This window comes from Euprymna scolopes, chromosome 27 (assembly GCF_053919585.1).
Source record: "Euprymna scolopes isolate OS-2025 chromosome 27, ASM5391958v1, whole genome shotgun sequence".
Taxonomy (NCBI): Eukaryota; Metazoa; Mollusca; class Cephalopoda; order Sepiida; family Sepiolidae; genus Euprymna; species Euprymna scolopes.
The window spans coordinates 63,225,250-63,247,749 of NC_136508.1; the positions used below are offsets into that span (position 1 = coordinate 63,225,250).

At 33.6% G+C, this 22,500-nt stretch overlaps 1 protein-coding gene across 27 annotated transcripts in view; it reads left to right on the forward strand.

Moving 5' to 3' along the window:
• LOC145248863 (roundabout homolog 2-like) overlaps positions 1 to 22,500 on the forward strand; it is an 837,477-nt gene that overhangs the window by 730,170 nt on the left and 84,807 nt on the right. For 19 of the 27 annotated variants that reach the window (XM_080110589.1, XM_080110593.1, XM_080110605.1 and 16 more), the window contains 2 exons: positions 347 to 1,055; positions 9,894 to 10,087. In XM_080110589.1, coding sequence (XP_079966715.1) covers positions 347 to 1,055; positions 9,894 to 10,087 — 903 coding nt within the window. The remainder of the gene's footprint in view (positions 1 to 346; positions 1,056 to 9,893; positions 10,088 to 22,500) is intronic. The other 8 variants (XM_080110602.1, XM_080110608.1, XM_080110611.1 and 5 more) reach the window with 1 other exon arrangement.

Sequence of the window (22,500 nt, forward strand, 5' to 3'; positions counted from 1 at the left end):
TTTCCGATACTGATTCAAAAGTTCTGATTTTTGCAATTCCTGATTCCGATTAATGGCCCTAACACTAATAGGTACATAGACGGGTGACCATTTGGGAATACCAAGTGCTGCAAGCTTATAACTAATGTGTCCACCAAGTTTTAGTTATAAATATCCAACAGTCTTTGTTTTGTCACTATTCAGTAATATGGGGGGGGGCACTTTGAATACCCTATATACCAAATTTCAAGTTTTTAGATAAAAAATTCGTTGAGTATATAGATTGAGAAGTGTTCTCTCACACACACACACATTCTCACTTTTATACATATGTGCATTAATTTTTGTTTTTTGTTATTTTTTTCAGATGAGACTGGAATGCCTATCAAACGAGGCCGACGCCTCTACAAACCCTGCGGTACTTTAGGCAAACAGCCGATGGTCAACTGGGCTGAGCTTCTACCGCCACCGCCTGAGCACCCACCACCCTGCGAAATGATGTCTCCCACAGATTCCCCTATGAACACCCTGCATCGAAATCCCAACGTCCAATCCATGAGTGGGGGAGGGCCAATCTCCCCGGTCTCCAAAATTTCAGCATGCTCATGTCCAGTTCAATACAGTCAGGGTCCATACATTGCCAGAAACAACATCTACTCCGATACAGAGCAGTCAAAATACGCCAAAATCCGGGACACCCATCCGTATTCTTCTAAAACTTTGAGTGAGCTTCGAACTCAGTCCCCGCGTGGAGATCTGATGCGGGCTTATTCACCCCGGACAACTGGCTGCGTGCAACAAAGCCCCTACTATGGCCATGTACCGCGGTGTTGCCATAGTGACTGCGAACAAAGTATATACGGTCCCTCTTTGAAAGGGTACCGACTTCCTTCGGAGGGCGAAGGAGATTACCGTTATATCAGTAGTGATCCCGAACGTGGGCCAACCCCACCTGTCAGGATGCATTCTACCAATATGGTGGATCTAATGGATGGGCCACAGATGGACAGAGCTTGCCAATCATCTTTACCCAGTCTGGCTAATGAGAGGATGCAGCCACCCCTTTACCCGGCTAGGTAAGTGAATGTATTCTCAACAATAGCGTTTTTAAATGTTCCTATAATGCAACGCAACCCGATATTCTTCAGATGCATTCATTCACAATGTAAATGTCTGACAAACCAATGAAAATGCTATTTCAGACTTCTGCATGGCAAACCAAAACAAATGCTATTTCAGATTAAAGTATAACAGAACAATGAAAATGCTATTTCAGACAGAACAATGAAAATGCTATTTCAAACAGACCAATGAAAATGCTACTTCAATCAGATTAATGAAAATGCTACTTCAATCAGATTAATGAAAATGCTATTTCAGATTTTAGTATAAAAGATCAATAAAAATGCTATTTCAAACAGACCGATGAAAATGCTATTTCAAACAGACCAACGAAAATGTTATTTCAAACAGACCAATGAAAATGCTACTTCAGATTTAAGCATAACAGACAACTGAAAATGTTATTTTGACTTATGCATGACAGCATTTTAAACATTCCTATAATGCAATGCAACCTGATATTCTTCAGATACATTCATTCACTCTGTGCATTGAGCAATGTAAATGTCTGACAGACCAAGGAAAATGCTATTTCGGATGTGAGTGTGACAGACAAGAAAAATGATTTAAACAGAGTAAAACAAATACTATTTTAGATTTACTTGTTGCAACATACCAAAGAAAATGATATTTCAGACAGACAAAAGAAAATGATATTTCAGACAGACAAATGAAAATGATATTTCAGACAGACAAATGAAAATGCTATTACAGATTTAAATAACAAATAAATGAAAACTTTATTTCAGATTTAAGTGTGACAGACCCAAGGAAATAATATTTCAGATTTAAGTGTGATAGACAGAAGAAAATTATATTTTCGATAGACCAATGAAAATGCTATTTCAGCCTCTGCATGACAGGCCAAAAAGATAATTCTATTTAAGATTTAAGTATAACAGACCAATATGTTATTTCAAATTTATGCATGACAGACCAAAGAAAATGATATTTCAGACAGACCAATGAAAATGCTATTTCAAACAGATGAATGAAAATGCTATTTCAAACAGACGAATGAAAATGCTATTTCAAACAGACCAATAAAAATGCTATTTCAAACAGATCAATGAAAATACTATTTCAAACAGACCAATGAAAATGCTATTTCAAACAGACCAATGAAAATGCTATTTCAAACAGACCAATGAAAATGCTATTTCAAACAGATGAATGAAAATGCTATTTCAAACAGACTAATGAAAATGCTATTTCAAACAGACCAATGAAAATGCTATTTCAAACAAACTAATGAAAATGCTATTTCAAACAGACCAATGAAAATGCTATTCACACAGACCAATGAAAATTGTATTTCAGATTTAAGTCTAACAGACAACTGAACATGTTATTTAAGACTTAAGTGTGAGAGACCAATGAAAATGCTATTTAAGACCTAAGTGTGAGAGACCAAAGAAAATTATATTTCATACAGACCTTTAAAATACTATTACAGATTTAAGTGTGGCATATCAAAGAAAATAATATTTCAGACAGATAAATTAAAATGCTATTTTTAAATTTATGCGCAACAGATCAAAGAAAATGCTCTTTCAAACTTATGCATAACAGGCCAATAAAAATGCTATTTTTAAATTTAAGTATGACAAACCAATGTAATTGCTATTTCAGACAGACCAATAAAAATGCTATTTCACATTTAAGTGTGACAGACTAATGAAAATGATATTTCTGACAGACCAATGGAAATGCAATTTCAGAATTAAGCATTACAGTCTAATAAAAATGTAATTTCAGACTTAATTGGGACAAATGGACTAACATACATAGCCCAGGTGGACATGAAGTTCAGTATGCAGATGTTATCCTATGGATATTGAGCACTTTCATCAATACCCCCACAAAAATTTCAAAAATAAAAGAATGGAATCGCCACCAAAAAGAACATATGACAACCTCCCCACCAGATATTTTGGCAGAAGGGATACGAAGATAAGAAGCTATTCTCTGGATATTGAGCACTTTTTGTTGCCCGTGCACTGGAACCTTCGCTAGGAAAAAAAAAAAAAATGATTCAAAACACTTTTTCTTTCCATAAAAATATCAACGACCACAAAAAAAAGGAGCCACGGCAGAGAGGAAAAGAAGGAAAAAAGTTACAGGCAAACGCTTTAGCCGACACTGCTACGAGTGCTTATGACGTCATGACATTGCAAAATAAGGTTTTTAAACATAGCTTTAGTTTGATACATGTGCGTGACTTGTGAAAAACGCAACTTGAAAACGAGGTCCCCCTTCTAAAAAGCGGTTCAGAATTAATCTTTTTATTTTAATTTTCACATATTATGCATCTGAAGAATTGCTCTTTGTATCAGTTTTGACCCGATCGGACGCAGCTGACAAAAGTTTCTTGCAGACGTACAAATACACGTGCACACTAAGACACAGACATCTTTCCTTTATTTATTACTAGCGTGGCCATCCGGCGTTGCCCGGGTGGACATGAAGTTCAGTTTAGACAGAACTGCTATACTAAGGATATTGAGCAACCCCCATAAAGAACGGAATCGCCCCCCCCCTAAAAAAAAGAAGTAGGCGAAAACACTAAAAACAAAATAAATAATTCAAAAGAACTTTTCTTTCAATCAAAATAGCGGCGAGTGCCCATGTGACTGCAAAAAAAAAAAAATTAGCCGCGGTAGGCAGGCTCGAACCTGAAACGTGAAAGAGGAAAAGAAGGTAAAAAACGTTAATGGCAAACGCTTTTGCCCATCAGACCACAACGACTTATGGCGTCATGATTATGCAAAATAACGCTGCGCGTGCATGACAAATCTCGATGCAAAAAGTGACCGTCCCCTTTGCAAGAAATGGTCCAGTTGACCACCACCGAATTGATCATTTTTTTCTAATTTACACATATTATGCATCCAAGACATCGCTCTTTTAGATGGTCTTGGTTTTGACTCGGTCCGATACAGCTGAAAAAAGTTTTTAGTGGACATATGAACACATAAACACGCAAATAAAATGACGTTTGAGATTTATATAATAGACTAGTGGGGGTACCCGGTGTTGCCCAGGTGTTTGTATGTGTGTGTGTGTTGGGAGGGGATCCAAAAAGAAAAAAAATGTTTTGGTAGGAAGGTAGGCTCGAACCCGATAGGGGCAGAGGGGGGTGGTAGATCAAATCAAACCTCTGTTAAATATTAAAAAAACAAACAAAAAGAAAAAAAAAAGCGAAAAAAATTTGGGGAGGGAGGTAGGCTCGAACCCAACGCCTCAAGGTTAATAGTCTGATGACATAGCATGACGCCACGAAGGGAGGGACTTGAAAAGAGTGGAAAATAAGCGTTTAAAAACGACGGTGGTTTTCTAGGTCAAATCTCACGCCATAGCAATAGTAGCAATAAAAGATATTTATGACGTCGTTTCGTGAGTGTTAGATATTATCATCTTGGTAGCATATAAAAAGTTATAAGAATGAGCAACCAACCCGAGAAGCACCCGGAAAAAAGCCTTTGGCAGACATACAGAAAAAATGCACAAACACACAAACACACATTTTGCCTTTTATATATATAGATACCACCTGGGCAACACGTCCAAAGTGTTTTGAATCCTTTATTATGATTTATATGGATACCCTGTGTTGCCCAGGTGGACATGACGTTTGGTTTGAACATAGGTGCTATACTAAGGATATTGAGCACTTTCATTGATACCCCCACAAAAAAAAAATGGAATCACCCAAAAAAAGAAGAACAGACTCCCCACCAGATATTTTGACAGAAGGATATGAAGAGAAGTTGCTATTCTCGGGATCCCCCCCCCAACCCTAAAAAATAAATAAATAAATCAAAACAACTTTTCTTTCAATCAAAATAGCAGAGAGTATATGTGTGACCGCAAAAAAAAAAAAATAGCCTTGGCAGACAGGCTCAAGCCTGAAATGCAAAAGAGGGAAATAAGGGGAAAAAGTTACTGGCAAACACTTTTACTCATCGGACCATGACAACTCACGACGTTATGACCCTGCAAAAATAACGTTTTTAAACATGCTTTCAGTTTGCTATGTGTGCGTGACTTGCAAAAATCTTGAAGCAAAAAGTGACCATCCTTGCAAGAAATGGTCCAGTTGACTAGCACAGAATTAATCTTTTTTTCTGATTTTCACATATTCTGTGTCCAAGGGATCGCTCTTTCAGATGGTACCGATTTCGACCTGGTCTGATTTGGCTGACCAAAGTTTTTAGCAGACATACGAACACACAAACACACACACAAACGCACAAACAAACCAACGTTTGAGATTTATATAATAGATAGAAAAAGATAGATGTGCATGGATGATTCTAAAAATGTTATTTCATACTGAAATTTGACATAATGTTAAGAATGCTATTTCAAACTTATGTGTGATGGATTAAACAACCGACTGACCGACCTTGGACCTTTAGAGATTCAATATTCAACATCTCTTCACAGGGTTCTTCATTTGAATTGTCAGAGGGACAACTTGGTAAATATTAAGGGGGGGGCTCACTTCATTTACATTATTTTTCTTAATCTTTTTTTTTTTTTTATTCTGACCCAGACAAGGCATATTGCCACTGATAAGGGATACTGTGATTAGGACACAGATTTATAGGGAGCATCCAAAGTGTGGAGTTATGCAGCAAAATGCTTGTTTACATTACATTTAAATTTTTGCATGTTGGTACAATTAGGGAAACAGGCAGCAAGAAGAGAATTCCAAATGTTAACAGTTTGAGGAATTAAGCTATTAGAGTTGAAAGCCTTCCATCATCTGGAGACCTTAACAGTGAAGGGGTGTGATTTTGCAAATTGTTAGGTCAGTCGGGAATATTTGTGTCCAGGGTCACAAGTGCAACAAGTTCATGGGAGAACATTCTAATGATGATACTACCGTCGATTCTGACATATGAGGTATGCCATGACAACCAACTTATTCGGAAATCCACACAGATGATTTGTTTTCAGTGGTCAAGGCTTTGTGCAGAACCAACCACACTTTTTTTGTATAACTGCTAATCAGTAGACCACAGGATTTTACATCAGAGTTTTTCCTTCTCCTAGATGCATTTCTTAATGAAGACTGAGGGTGCATCTCTCTCAGTGGATTAAATGCACCCCCAGATACCAAACTGGGAATTTCTATGTTCTAGCATGGTACATACAGCACCTAGCCTTCCCAAACCGTCACCCATCTAGTACTGGCCAGGCTTATTGTTGTTTAACTTTGGTGATCTGGTGACAACCGGTGTGTCAATGTGATTATGCTATATATGTTATTCCATTGAAATACTTGTTCTACAAGCGCAGACATGCAATATTGCAAGGATGGGACAGGGGTTTGGGCATGATAGAGAGTGTGGGACCCATTAGATTAGGGACTCTCTTTTGAATTTTATCTAAAAGAGAAAAGCTAGTGGTTGGTACACCAGCCAAGATGTGTGGAAAAAGAGTGGCTTTTTAGAGATATAGGACTCTGGCAGTCGTGAGAAGTTTTCTAGCATGGTAGAGGGAACCCACCTTCATTGCAGCAGACTTGCCAGTAGCGTTTTATTTTATTTTAGAATTGGTGTTCTGAATGTTTATCTTTTTTTTTTGGGGGGGGGGGGTAGAATTAAAACCTTTTTAATAATAAAAATACAGAAAAATCTTTTTTAAAAAATCTTTATGATGTACATTACCTATCATGGAATCATACTCCAAATATCACATAAATTAATCAAGTAGTTTTTTTTTTCGCCCCAAACAAGGCACAGTGCCACTTTGACGTAGGGGGCTACTATTTGGGACATAATTTGTAGGGGTACTATGTGGGGAACTGAGCAGCAAGATGTCTGTTTACATTACACTTGAAATGAATAAGCAAAAAGAGACTGTCTTGCATCACCATCTTGAAAATAAAACAAGTGCAGATAACTCCGCAATAATTCAAACTTGCGAGATCAGCCTTGTAATGCTAATGATTTCACATTAATCCTTTAAAAAATCATAAAAAGATTATACTCTTTATAAGTCTACTTGATCAATTTGCATGATTTTTGGAATATGACATCTTTGCTCCATGACAGGTAAAGGCATCATAAAAATTTGTCTGCACTTTAGTTTCTTAAAATAGGTTTAATTCTAAATAAGCACGCAGTGGAATACTCATAGTCATAAAAATTAAAGAGTCTTTCAAATATTACACTTACTGTCGGATGGATATTTTCGAAGGGGGGGGGCTGCAAAAAACAGCCTATCCTGCCTTGACGGAGTACAAAATAGACTCCATGGCTTGGTGGGGGATGCCTTTTTCTCTACCCTGCAACCTCTTTCTCACAGAAGAGACGTAGCGAGCCTGTCATTGTTCTATCGTTATTTCCATGGCAGGTGCTCGTCTGAGCTCCATTCTCTGGTCCCCCCTCGCCAATCTTTCTCAAAAAACACCCGACTAGCTGAAACCACCGTCAATAATTTTCCCCACTCCCTATCTGTGCCTAAATCAAAACGTAGATACCATGAACAAAGCTTCTTTCTTAGAACTTCACGCCTGTGGAACTCTGTTCCGCTTGCCTGTTTCCCTCCTGACTTCAACCTGGATGTCTTCAAGTCCAACACAAACAAATTCCTGATGAACCGCCCCCTCCCCAAGTAATGACACCTTACCAATTCGCCAATACTATTGCTACACTATCCCTTTAATTACTGTACACACAATAACTCTTATCCCTGAGTGGCCATTGGGCCTTGATAAGTGGTGAACTCCATGTAAAAAAAAAAGAAAAAAAAAGCTTATGTCACAGTTTGCAATATAATGTGTAAATTAAACCTATTTAATACGCATTTATTCAAACTCGGCCAGTGCCTCTATCAAGGAACACAAACCCTAACATGAATTCCGCATGACCAACACACCGTTCCGAGATTTGAAAAGATTACCGTAAAAACAACAAAAAGACTTCTACTGATTCTATGTCCGAACAACAACAAGAAAGAACGACATACTGATGGTGAAGTGTATCTTCGAAATATATTTATAAATTTCAATAAAAATGTCAAACAAAATAAATATCTGTTTATTTTGTAATAATGTGTTGTTTTGGCTTCAAACGTATCTAATACATATTTATTTTAAATTATAGTCTGTCATACATAAGTCTAAAATACCATTTTCATTGGTCTGTCACACTTTAATATGAAATAGAATTTTCATTTTTCTGTCATACAAAAGTCTAGAATCGCATTTTCATTAGTCTGTCATGCATAATTCTGAAGTAGCATTTTCATTGGTCTGTCATACATGTCTAAAATAGAATTTACATTAGTCTGTCACTTGACTGTTCCCAAACTCTTATGCCGATGTCACACAAATTTCTGTATCACATCCAAACTCTTACATAACATTGCTATACCTGCAGTCGCTGCTTGGTTTTTATCTGAGTGGGCAAGTTATTGACATATGCTATTCAACCTAGCAAAAATAGTTTTGCTCCGCTATTGTCCTCTAGATGCCTCTCTGTTGTCCCTATCCGTGGAATGTGGTTTAAAGATTCAGTTGTACCATTTTCGAAATGCCGGTAATAATATCTAGCAATCTCAGGTTTAATGACCACTTGCCTTATATATCTAACATGGTTAATAAGGAGCTTTATGTGCTGTGTATCCTGAGCTACCAAATTCCTCATGAATGGCAATGACTTGTCCCCACTTGGAAAACTGGTCTCTAATGTTCGCCGGAGTTTGCAAGGTGTTCTCTGATTCTCTTGAGTGTCTACAGCGTTGTGCCATCAGATATATACTACATATTCTCTGCCACGACCCTGTTCCTTCTGGAGTATATGATCTGCTTGGATCAGATCTGCTGTCTATTCGCCAGAATGTGAAAGTTGCATTTGTTGCCTACAGATTATTTAATGGTTTTTGCATCACTGGAATGCTTAAATACAGCAACGCGCAGAGAACTTTTTTAGGGCAGATGCTCAAACGGGAAAAACGGTGTCTCAGTAGGGGCACAGGCCTAAAATATATTCCTCTGAAAAGAGCACTTTTAAAACAGGAGTAAAAGGAGCAGATGCTTGGGCACCCCTAACACCTCTCTTCTGCACGTCCCTGCTTAAATATCATCTTGTGCTGTGACTGAACAGACCAAACCTGCGATAATATACATTCAAATGATGTTCCTAAGTTTTATGCATCCTCTAATTAGCTAGGTAGCCTCTGTCTATTGCTGACGGTTTTTATGACCACCTATAATATAAATCTCACTTGTCTGTTTAAATGTATGTATGTATGTATGTCTGCCTAAAACTTTCGACAAAGGCAACGGATTTTCACAAGATTGGTATCATTTTGAAGCTCGACCCTTTGGATGACAAATATAAAAAAATTGGCACAAGACATTAATTCCTTCACCCTCAACTAAGCACTTTTCTACAAGGAGGGGGTCGCTTTTTTTCGTCAATATTTTCGAAAGTCATCACCTCTTTTCGATTGACTAGTCTTAATTTAAACCTTCGTCACTTCCGGTTTGCTGATGGACGCAACAGCAAAGACGTCATGGTTTTTTTTGGGGGGGGGTCACATTCTTTTCTTCCTTCGCCATACGGATCCGAGCTTGCCTGCCTACTACCACTTATTTTTTTTTTACTCACCCCCCCGCAACATCCGGGCAACGCCAGGCACCCAGGCTGGTTGCTTAATAAAGGAGAGAAAAAAAAACGTCATGCAAAAGTCTAAAAAGGCATTTTCATTGGTTAATAAAAATCGATACTTATTTACTTGCAAATCCTTACAATTTCATTTCTGTTTTGTTTCAGGTTGGAGGTAATCGCAAGCGGCCCTCAACTCAATATTGATTTTGAGGGATACTCGCAACACCCAGACTCACCGGTCTCTGAGATCCCTGATTACGCTGGTGAGTCAGATCTGGACTCTGTTCATCTCCAGTGTGACTTCAGTGAAGAGGATAGCAACGGAGAGGTGCTAAATGAGGGATATGAAAGTGTGACAGGTATTTCACGGACAGTTACAGACATCCGGACTAAAACCTCCACACCCTCAACCCTACCCCTTGACGAATGATGCTTTTTATTAAATAATAATAATAATAATAATAATAATAATAATAATAATAATAATAATAATAATAATCATAAAAACCAACTCAAAACTGCTTTGACATTTTTGCTAGCTTGGAGATTTTGAATCTTAATTTTTTAATGTGTAGATGAATTTTAACTACAATACAAAAAAAAAAATTGTTTGCGTCAAATGGATAAAAAGCATTTTGGAATCCAAATTAATCCAACTAACTCATAGAGGTTTTCAGTCTTTTGAGGTTAGACATTGGAAAAATAATATTTCCCAGTCTCTGCATATCGTAAATTATTTCTGGTGGATCTGACAATATTGAACCATACTTTTCTTCTTTTTTTTTTCTTCATCTTCTTTTTCTTCTATTTTTCTTTCTATTTTTTTTTTCATTCTTTTTATTTATTTTTTTTTTCATCAGATTTAGCAAAAAAATTAATTCAATCTAGCAGAAGGTTAGATTAGAAATCATTTTTGTTCAAATATTTTTTTTTTTTAATTAAATTTTCGTTGTTTAAGGAATGGCAAACAAAAACACAGAAATAATAATTTCTATTTTTAAACATAGCAAGAAAACTAGTCTATTGTTAGGATAAAAGGTTTTAAAATTTGTGAAGAAAGTCTCCAATAGCTAGTTTTGATGAAATCGGTGTCATTTTATTATATCAGTTATTTAGTAAAGTCAATTCATTTGCATTTTTAAACAAAGTGACTCTACAATTTTCTTTATTAGTGTCGAAGAATGTAAGGGAAATAATGAAATTCCTTTTCTCCTCGTTAATAGTCAGGGCAAGAGTCTCTTCCCTTGGTATAAAGGACAGACTATATATATATATATATATATATATATATATATATATATATATATATATATATATATATATATATATATATATTAATTTTAAAATGTAATTCAGGGGTAAGGGCTTAAGGGCTTAGGCTCATTACCGTGGGGTCCCGATTTCGAATCTCGCTATATTCAGCCACTCTGATAAGTCGTAGACGACGAAACACGTGTCAGTGGATAATTAAATTTAAAAAATAATATATATACTGCTCTCCATGTGGTGGGTACCACATTGGTTAAAGGGAAAATTATTCCCAGCTCGCATTTAGGTAAAAATGCGCTTTCACAAATAATTGAATTCATTCAAAACATATCGCTAAAACCAAAAACAAACAACACATATATATATATATATATATATATATATATATATATATATATATATATATATATATATATATATATATATATATATAACTTTGTCCTCTATTTTATTTCTCAGTTATATTAATTTACAAATGAACAAAATGGTCTTCTTCTATTAGCTTAAATTTTATTTTTTTTTATTTATGTGTGTCGGATGCAAGGGAAATAATCCAATTAACTTTCTTGTTCCTCGTTAAAGTAAAGTTGCTTCCCTTGGTATAAAAAATGAGCAGAACCATTTTCTATAAGAAAATGCTATTTATTTCTTAGTTAAATGCATTTACAAATGAACAAACCGGTTTTGAACTTGAGCAGTTGTGGCATACCGACTCTCATTTCTCTTCTAAATATCCGTCTCTGCCCTGTGCTGGCATGAACATGTTAAAATGTTATGCTATGTCAGCATCATCCGACGTCCCCCGCATGCAAACAATTGTGATCTGATGCCTGATCAAAGTTTTTTCAAACACTACCATTCTCTTATTGATCATGTCTTTCGACCTACTTACATCATGGACAAGAAATGGTTTAGTTTTTGTTTTGTTTTTTATTTCCGAAATCAGCTTTTGTTTTCCATTATTTTGAGCTCAAATCTGTCTGCAGACGATCTGGGTTCAAACTAGTGGTGGAATGATTAATTGAAATCGGACATGGAAAAAAAATCTGAACTTTTTGGAGTATCAAAATCGGGAAAAGTTGTGCTTATTTTCCAATGCCAAAAAACGATTTTTTTTTTTATTGTTATTTTTTTTTTTTGTTACTGTTTTATTTTTTAAACAAAATTTTCTGTTGTTAATGCTAATGATAAAATGATGAACAGTTACCGATTTTAAACTCTCAGTAAAACTAAAATCAATAGATCACTCCTCACATGCACAAGTGAATTTTTACATTTGCGAAAAACAGACCCTTATTTCAGATCAGAGTTCAACTGATAAGCACTTTTTCTTTTTTTTACTCAATATAAAATAATCTAATGACGACAAAGGGGGACTAGCTGTATTGACTTAGATTCTTAACTGTTCAAATCATTATTATCAAAAATCATTTATATTTTTTTTAGTTGTTTTGTTGATTTGCATTTTTCAGCTTAGAATTAGTAATTTGGGAAGGGGGTTAAATAGGTGAGATATTAAAGATCAACTACAAATACATGACAGGCTAACAGAAAAAAAAAACTTATATGCAAGGATGCACGAAAAAAGATATTTAATTAAAAGTATTATACTAAAATTGGAGGGAAAAGAATTTGTGAATTTTTTTTATTAGTGCGCATGTGACTAAATCAACCAATGGTTGATTGTGCCGTCGTCATGTGATCTGAAACTCCATACATTAGGAAAAAGCGTCCCCAACAGCTTGTTTCAGGTCAGAATTCAACTGATAACCACTAGGTTTTTTTTTGTTTTGTTTTTTTTTTTGTTTTTTCTACTTGAAATGAAACAATCAAGTTGATTATAACAAAAGGGACTAGCTAGATTAGCTTAGATTCTTAAGTGTTTTATCAACATTAAAATAAAATTATTTTGTTCATTTGTATTTTTCAGCTTAAAGTTAGTGTTTCTTTTTTAATAGGTGAGATATTAAGGATCCATTACAGAAATATAAGATTGCAAAACCTTTATAATTTAATTTTTTATTTATTACCGTGCTTATATATTAAAAAAAAAAACAACAAAAAAAAAAACAACCAATCTCTTGCCCGTTTTTTTTTTTCTTCTTCTTTTAGAAACCCCAACATGTAAATAACTCAACTACTAATGTTAACATTTAACCATAACTAACAAATCTAAGAAATTTACCAAAATTCTTTAATTACAAAGAACCATTCTCAGTGGAAAAAAAAATCATTTGGATATTTTTTATGACATCCTCTCCAACAACAACAATTTTTTTCTAATAATAATAATCATCATTATATCGTATGAATCAGGTGATTTTATTGTTGGCATTGGTTTCTCCGGTATTTTTCTAGTTAGAATTATTTTCTAGAAAAACATTGTGTACTTACAAGGGAGACCATGTGAAGGTTGCCAATGTCCGAAGTGAAAGTGATTTTTGTGGAACGAACTGGATTCGAGCTTGGGATACCTAGGTCGTCAGTCTGTGTAGTTAACCACTGAACCACGGTCACCTCCCTGTAAAATGAAAGCTAAATTGAGTTTAGCAAAATGTGGCAGACAAAATAAAAAGTGTCGTAAATGGCAAGAGAAATAACAGCAACGACTGTTCCAATTTTGGCACAACTGTGAACTGCCGAGTCACCCTCAACTACTCTTCTCCATTGTTTCATAAATGTATGACAAAAAAAAAAAAAATTATGACCATGAAAAGGATTGAGAACAAACTCATTTCTCAAACCTGTCTTCAGTCAGGCTGAAATTTTTCACCAAAAATTCTAAGTTCTAGGTGCTTATTTTTATCAAGATACATTCAAACTATGGCAGTTCAAAATAGAAAAGCAGGAAAGCTTATGAATGCACTTATTTTTCAGTGAAAAAAATATTAGTGCACACCAAAAATTACAGAAAATAAATGGGTAGAATTTTCTTTTCTTTTTTTTTATGAAAATCACTCCAGACAAAGCATGTAGCCAATTGATGTAAGAAACTAAAAGAAAAACTACTTCAGGGTCAAAAACTTGCTAAATAAAAAAAAATAAATGTTTATCTTATTTTACTTTAATATGAAAAAAAATATTATTGCATGAAAATTTTACTCAGCTTAAAAAAATAGGCTGTATACCAAAATTTACACAAATTTATCCATTTTTTTTTTTTTAATTTTTATGAAATAAAATAAAATTTGATTGGCAAACGATTTCTAACCGGTATTATTATGACTGTGTGTTTGAATTATGTCCCTTGGTTATTGATCTTAATGTGAGCAGAAAATGGTAAACGAAGCATTTTGCTGTTAAGATTTGTTTTTTTTTTTGTTTTTTATATATACTTGATAAATTTGTGTAATTTTTGGTGCACTTTTTTTTAAAACCTAACACATAATACATAATAAGCCTTTTGTGTCATTTTGTTTATTTTCTTTTTTATGCGCGGTTTTTAATATTGGGATAAAACTGAATAAGCCCCCCCCCACACACACACCAAATAAAATGAATTTACTGTACCTAGTCCATGAATAACATTTGCATTAAGCCAGATGATTATCTCCCTTTTTCTCATATGAAGATCTTGCAATTGAGCATTTTCAAACACGTCATTAGAGGGGCGCGCGCATAGCTCAATTGAGATATGGCAGCACACAATGGAAACAATACCTCCGCTTTTCTCCAAAACTGCTTAATTATATATTAACACAACATATTAAGATATTTTGTGTTAATATATTTATATTTTAAAATATATTTATTAACAGAAACATAATAAAAAAAAAACAATGAATGTGTCGTGAAATATTGTTTCGAATACGTAAACTCTTTTTTTTATCAATTTTTATTTATTTATTTTTGCCAAGCTATTTAGATATTTAAAAAAATATATTTGCTTACAGAAACATGCAAAATACAATGAATGTGTCGCTAAATATTTTTTTTTTTTAATTTTTAAATTTAAACCGATTGTTTCCATTATATGCTTCCATACCTCAATTGAGCGATGCAAGCACCTTCTAACGACGTGTTTTAAAGTTAAGCTTCCGTGTTATGCTCGATTACCGAAGATGTTGAGCGATCTTATCTTTCGGAGTACGTGGAGTCTGGCTAGCAAATTAATTTTATTTTTTATTAAAAATGATATTTGTTTATTTACCACAATTTTTGGTGTCCACATTTTTCACTGATAAGTAAGAATATTCACAAGTTTTTCTGATAATTTATTTTGAACCTCCATGTTTTTTGTGTGTATATCGATACAAGTAAGTGCCAAGATTTATTTTAGGTCTTGGGCCTTTACTAAGAACATAATTGGCTGATGGTTTGAATTCGTTTTAATATTTATAGATAAAAATGGGTACTTGTGCATTACAAGTGGATATATATATATATATATATATATATATATATATATATATATATATATATATATATATATAATGCATTTTAAGTAAAAAAAAAAAAAAACACTATCACATGCTGACATTTCATGACGAAATTAGTAAAAAAAAAAAAATGAAAATTCCAAAAATTCCAGAAAATGATTGAATAGAAAATCTGCTAGAAGAACTATTTTTAACAAAAAAAAAAAAAAAAAAAAAAAAATGCTATTGTCAAGAAGTATGGCGTGGTTTGTTTAGTAAATGAATAAATAGATATAATGTTTTCCCTTTGATTTAACCATATGTAAACAGAATTTAGAATTACTCTTACCCCTGATCATATTGATATAAAAAAAAAAAATCACCTCCATTAGCTGTTTACATAATTATTGACGCTCTAGAGCGTGTATAATTTACGAAAACATTTAAACAACAACGGCCAGTTACAAAAATATTAAACAGAATTTCGAATTACGTCCCCTTGATTTGAAAATCTATAGATAAGTAAAAACAGAATTACTTCCCTTGAACATAAACGGAATTAGTTAAACTTTGAGCGTTTGGATTTAAAATTTAAACAGATCAGCTACTTTACAATTGATAGCCTAGCGAATGGATATGTTTCTCCGCTGAAGATGGGTTATACACCCGAAAGGACCTATGGAATAAATACCATCCATAGTTGAAAAAAAAAAAAAAATTCACGTAAATAAATATATAAAAAAAAATTATTGAATTATTTATTTATTATTCATTTATTTATTTATCCGGTCATAACGACTGTACTTTCCTGCATTGTAAGACTTCAGAAATACTTTTTTTATTGCTATTATTGTATATTTTCAATCCGCCATTTTCTAATTAGAAATCATGGAAGTTAACTAAAAACAAGGGAGATAAGTCAGTTTATCATACGAAATTACAATAGAAGAAACTGATAAAATTGTATTATTCGATAAATTTTATTTATTTATTTTTATTTTATTTTTATTTTTTTTGTAATTATTTTTCTCCTCTATCATTTTTCGTAATTTTTAAAATTATTACTAATTTCGGCATGACACGTGAGTATGTAATAATGTTTTTACTTAAAATGTATTTATTTGATATCCAATTATCTAATTATAATGTACAAGCACTTAAAAATGCTACTTATTTCTTTTACTACAGCAAATAATAAAATAAAAAAAAGATATCAAAGATTAATAAAATTACTCAGTGCCAAAAAATGTCACTTTCCACTTTTTTTAAAGGTTGTGGCAAGAAAACAGTTTTAATTTTATTAAATGGTTTAAGTGATAATTTTTTTTATACTCCTAATATTATTGCCAAGAGTGACAGATGAATATCTTTATTTAATTTTTTTTTTAATTTAATACAAAATTTTCTGTAAATTTCTAAATACTATGTTTACAATGACTCATTTTTAAAAAAATATGCCATGTTTATATTAAGGTATAATAACTAAATTAATTTAATAAAACAAATAAAACTAACATGTTTATTTATTGAGTTTAACAAAAAAGAAGAAACAGAACTGATAACCCTACTAAATGAGCCACGCCTCCTTTTTTTTTTTTTTTTTCAAAGGGAGATAACTCAAGAAAAAAACCTTTGTGTTTTATATTGAGTTGGACCAAATAATCGCCACAAAATTATGTTCAAATGTGCCAATTTTTATTTTGGGCACCATTTATGTGACAATTTATAAAACTGGGGAAAGAATAACAAAAAAAAAAAATGCAATATTCATTTAAAGTTGTTTTTTTAATGTTTGTTTTATGTTTTTTTTTATTTAATTTATTTTTTATTTTTGCATTTTTAAACATTTGTTAAAACTGCCTTTATTGAGCATTACAATAATTCTTATTAAATTAAAATGAAAAAATGAAGAAAGAAAGAGAATCCTGATTCCCTGCATTGAATATTTGGTTCTGGAACTTTCCCTGGAATGTCTGTAACAGAAGTGAGAGTCTTCTTCTTCTGGCTCGACTCCTGTTGCTCCCTCCAACCACTGAATGTTTTTTTTGTTTGTTTTTTTTACTTTCTTTTCATTTTTTTTTTTTCAATTCTATCATGTAACTGTATACTAACCTCACCATTTGGAAAAAAAAAAAAAAAAAAAAAAAAAAAAAGACTGTCAGGAGTTTATTTATTTTGTTTTATATATTTCAAAATTATTTTGACCAGTAGCCTCAACTCATTTTTTTTTTTTCTTTGTGTGATTTTTTAACATTAGAACAAAAGGCTGAATAATTATTCAGTCTAGAATTTTAGAATTCACCATGATATGCAAACCTGTGATCAATACAAAAAAAAAAAGAAAAAGAAAAACCAGTTTTATGGTCTTCCATAAGTTAAAGAATTAATTTGTACAAAGATAAGATAGAATTTGTTCTTGTCAGTTAAGCAACGTTGAGTCCGATTAGTACTTAAATGGGTGACTATTTGTCTTAGGATATAAGCAACAGTTAAATCCAATTCAGTTCAAATCAATAAATTTGGCAAAAAAAAAAAAATAAAAAATAAGGGTCAATTAAACTTCAGGCACCCCATATTAAATAAATATGGAAAAGCACACGTTTGGGTTGACACCAGTTTCTTTTATTTCGAAAAGTTATAGAATTAATTTGTACAAAGATAAGATAATGTTTTCAGCCAAATCGTGTTGTTGACACACCAGTTCTTGTCAGTTATGCAATGTTGAGCCTCTTAAATGGGTGACTAGAATAAAATGAATATAAAAACTTACAAGAGTATAACGTCCTGTCGCAAGGGTGTCCATCAGAGCATCTGTTGTGTTTAAGAAACACTCATTATGTATTCTTGGGCTGAGAAAGAAAGTTTTAGATATGTTATTTTAAATTTTACTTAAAACAGTATAGATTTCTTTTATTTTTAATGATATATTTTTTTACATAAGAGTCACCACTTATCAAGGCCCAGAGGCCACTCAAGGATAAGGATTAATGAGTGTATGGTAGTCAATGAGACAATATCATAGTAATCGTTAGTAGTGGAAATTTTGTAAATTGGATTACTTAAGGGGAACGGCTCATCAAGAACTTGTTTACATAGGACTTGAAGATGACTAAATTGTAGTCAGCTGGAAAGCAGGCAAACAGAACAGAGTTCCACAGGCATGCAATTCTAAGAAAAAAAGCTTTGTTCATGGAATTTACGTTTAAGTTTAGGCAAAGATAAAGAGTGGGAGAAATTATTGATAGTGTTTTCAGCTAGACGAGTGTTTTTCATGAAAGTTTAGTCAGGGAGGACCAGAGATTGGTGCTCAAACGAGCACTTGACATGAAAATAATGTTAAAGCAAAGACAGCTCACAATGTCTCTTCTGTGGGAAAGAGGTTGCAGCGAAGAGAAAAGGGTATCCTCCACTAGGCTACGAAGTCTATTTTGAACTCTGTCAATGCAGGGTAAAGTATTTCTAGAAGCTTCTGTAACTATAACTATGCTATTGGCTATATTATTGATCTTCAGTGGACATTCAGGTTTAAAACAATAAAATAACATATTTCGAAGAAAACCTTAACTGCCTTAGGTTATAAACAATTCAATAAATTTGGAAAAGAATAAAACGATTATGCTTAAATTGCCATGTAAGGCAAGGATGGTAGAAATTTACATAGAATACGATACAGTAACCCAAAACCTGTTCAAATTCACTTTGAATTGTTACATTGTTGGTGCATTTATCAATTTATCATTTGTCAAGACCAACAGGTTTTATTGTAACAAAGCCAAGAAAAAAACAAATTTACGTCCATTTCTCTAAATTTATCCAATACATTCTAATAATCAAGCAGACAGACAGAGCCTCGCAATTAATATAAGTGGACGCATCAAATAAAACTACTTAATTACATCTTCTCTTTTTTATGTACTTACTAGTCACCGCTTATCATGGCCTAAAGGCCACTCGAGGACAAGTGTTAATGACTTTTTTTTTAGGTGGATGGTTAGACAACACCGTGATGATTGGTCAGGACGGTTTAAACTGGGCAGAAGTTGATTATTTAAGAAAACGGCTCAACAAGAATTTGTTAGCGTTTGATTTGAAAACAACCATGTTGCAGTTAGATGGGAAGTAGCCTCACGGTATTGTTTTCCATAAACGGGTAGTACTTGGAAAGAAATCTATTCCAAGGTCCAGGAATCCTGATTAAGAAAACAGCCCTCGTCCAGTTTAACTGAAATCAGCAATGAAATTGTCTCTATTGGTGTTTCTGGCAGTATTCTTAGATATGTTTTGTACAGAAATTCGTCCGATAAGTATCGAAAATCGAAAAAATCTGATCTTGAAAAGAGTCTTTCTCTCTTATATATGAAAAAAAAAAGAATTTTTACAGGGGAATATTTTACGTTACACCGGTGTGACCTTGGCCAGTTTAACGTAAAATATTCCCAGTAAAAATTCTTCTTTTTTATCTATAAGAGAAGAAAGACTATTTTTAAGATTGTCAAGCCCAAATATAAAAGACTTAATTTTTATTTAACTTTCAACTCATAATTGTTACATTATGTAACCGTATTTGAATATTAATTTTTTTTTTTTTTATTACATTTTCACCCTAAACAAGGCACATTGCTACTTTGTTGTAGGGGGCTACTATCCGAGACATAGGCATCAGGGGTACTGTGTAGGGAGTTGGGCAGCAAGCTGTTGGTTCATGTTACACTTGAACTTCTGCATGTCAGTACAGTTGGGGAAGCAGGGATCCGGAAGGGAATTCCAAAGTCTAGCTGTCCTGGGGAAGAAACTACTGGAAACTAAGGCTCTCTTACATCTAGGGATCTCTACTATGTAGGGGTGGAATTTTGCTGCTTGTCGGGTTTGTCGGGGGTATTTACGTCGAGGGGGCACAAGTGCTTGCAGTTCGTCAGAGCATTCACTATAAAAGTACTTGTAGAACAGGCAGAGGGATGCAACGTTTCGTCGATGGGACAGAGGCTGAAGCTTAGATGACAGTTCAGGACCTATCAGATTGGCGACTCTCTTTTGAACCTTATCTAGGAGCGAGAGACTAGTGGCAGATGCACCAACCCAAATATGACAACAATACTCCATACATGGGCGAATGGTGGCCTTATAGAGGTGCTTACTTGATCCTGTTTTAAGGTTGTACCAATCACATTCAATGTGAGTTTGAAGCAAGGGGATACTGTAGCAGTCATTTTTTTTGTATTATATTGCAGCATCCTTAGTGCTTTTACTAAACCTTCTAGAAATCCATCAATGCTGATATTGATTAAGAAAACATCTCTCGTTCTATTCAGTAGAACTTGGATGCCTACTAGACACTATACTCGAGTGTCTAAGGTCTCTCTGTAAAGGCTCAGAAAACTGCCATAAAAATGCTCATGTCAGTGTGCAATCTGATCTGAGAGAACTTGAATGCCTACTGGAAAGAACTTGAATGCCTACTAGACACTGTCTTGGAGTGTCTAAGGTCTCTCTGTACAGGGGTTTGTCAGGACAAGCTAGTATGAGGATACATTTCCCTAGAAGACAACAACAACTATGGATGGCAGTAATTGCTGAGAATGCAGTTAGGAGATTCGGAGTTCCTATCCCATCACGGTTACCACCTGATGAAGGCCAGGACCAGAGGAATAGTTGGCCGAAACGTCATGAAACAACAGCTAAGTAAGATGAGGATGATAGTCCACAATAAATAAATTAATAAAGACTTACTGTCCACATTTGGTCATTTGCCTTCCACTTTGTCAAGACCAACAGGTTTTATTGTAACAAAGCCAAGAAAAAAACAAATTTACGTCCATTTCTCTAAATTTATCCAATACATTCTAATAATCAAGCAGACAGACAGAGCCTCGCAATTAATATAAGTGGACGCATCAAATAAAACTACTTAATTACATCTTCTCTTTTTTATGTACTTACTAGTCACCGCTTATCATGGCCTAAAGGCCACTCGAGGACAAGTGTTAATGACTTTTTTTTTAGGTGGATGGTTAGACAACACCGTGATGATTGGTCAGGACGGTTTAAACTGGGCAGAAGTTGATTATTTAAGAAAACGGCTCAACAAGAATTTGTTAGCGTTCGATTTGAAAACAACCATGTTGCAGTTAGATGGGAAGTAGCCTCACGGTATTGTTTTCCATAAACGGGTAGTACTTGGAAAGAAACTCTGCTCATGGAAGTTCTATTTAGTTTTAGTTAGACAGAGGAAAAAGGGACATTGGTGGCATTTTGGGGGGGAAGGGGGGTGGAGGTCACCCTATATCAAGGGTCCAGGTAAACCTGGATCAAATCTTGTTAAGCTTAACTTGAGCAACCTTACTTTGAAAACAACTAATATTTAATACTAGCACCGGATGCCGCAGAAATTATTTGGGCCATAAAGCCAGTATTATCAAAATTCTTTTGATTTTGAAATCGAATCCTCCTGCCACAATATAATTATTCTTTTATTTTATCTTTTTTTTTTTTTTTTATTATTATTATTATTATCTTTTTGTACTTTATTCCATTCTGGATTTTTGACTACCTCCCCCTTTTAACATCTCTATTAACATCCCTCATGAAAATATTTATAAGCAGTTGAACAAAAAACAAAACAAAAAAAAAAACACTGCTTCTGTTTGTTCTTATTGTGTTGAATTAATCATTTTATTTCGCATTGATTGCCTGGATCAGGCATAAACGATATTAATGGATTATTGATTATCGATTGATCAGAATGCATCTTGAATAAATTAACTCCTGACAGTTTATTAATACCTTCTATGCATTTTTTTGTACAATAATGTATTTTTATGTGTATTGTACTTGAAGTATCACCATTTTTTTTTATTGAACACGATGTGTCATTTATTTTTATTTTTTTCTTTATTTTTTTTTGTATGTGTGTACCATTTTTTTTTTGTTTTTTTTTAGTGAAAAGTAACGCAAGAAATCAAAGAAATGCTTAGACTGTTTATACCAATGAAAAAAGAATTCTAGCATCATGTTTCTTAACTCGAAATTTTGTTTAAATGAAAAAGAAAGCTAGACGAATTGAAAACAACGTTTGTAGACATTATATGTTTATATCAGATTCATACACGTAACACATATTTATGCAAGGACAAATAGAACTATATATA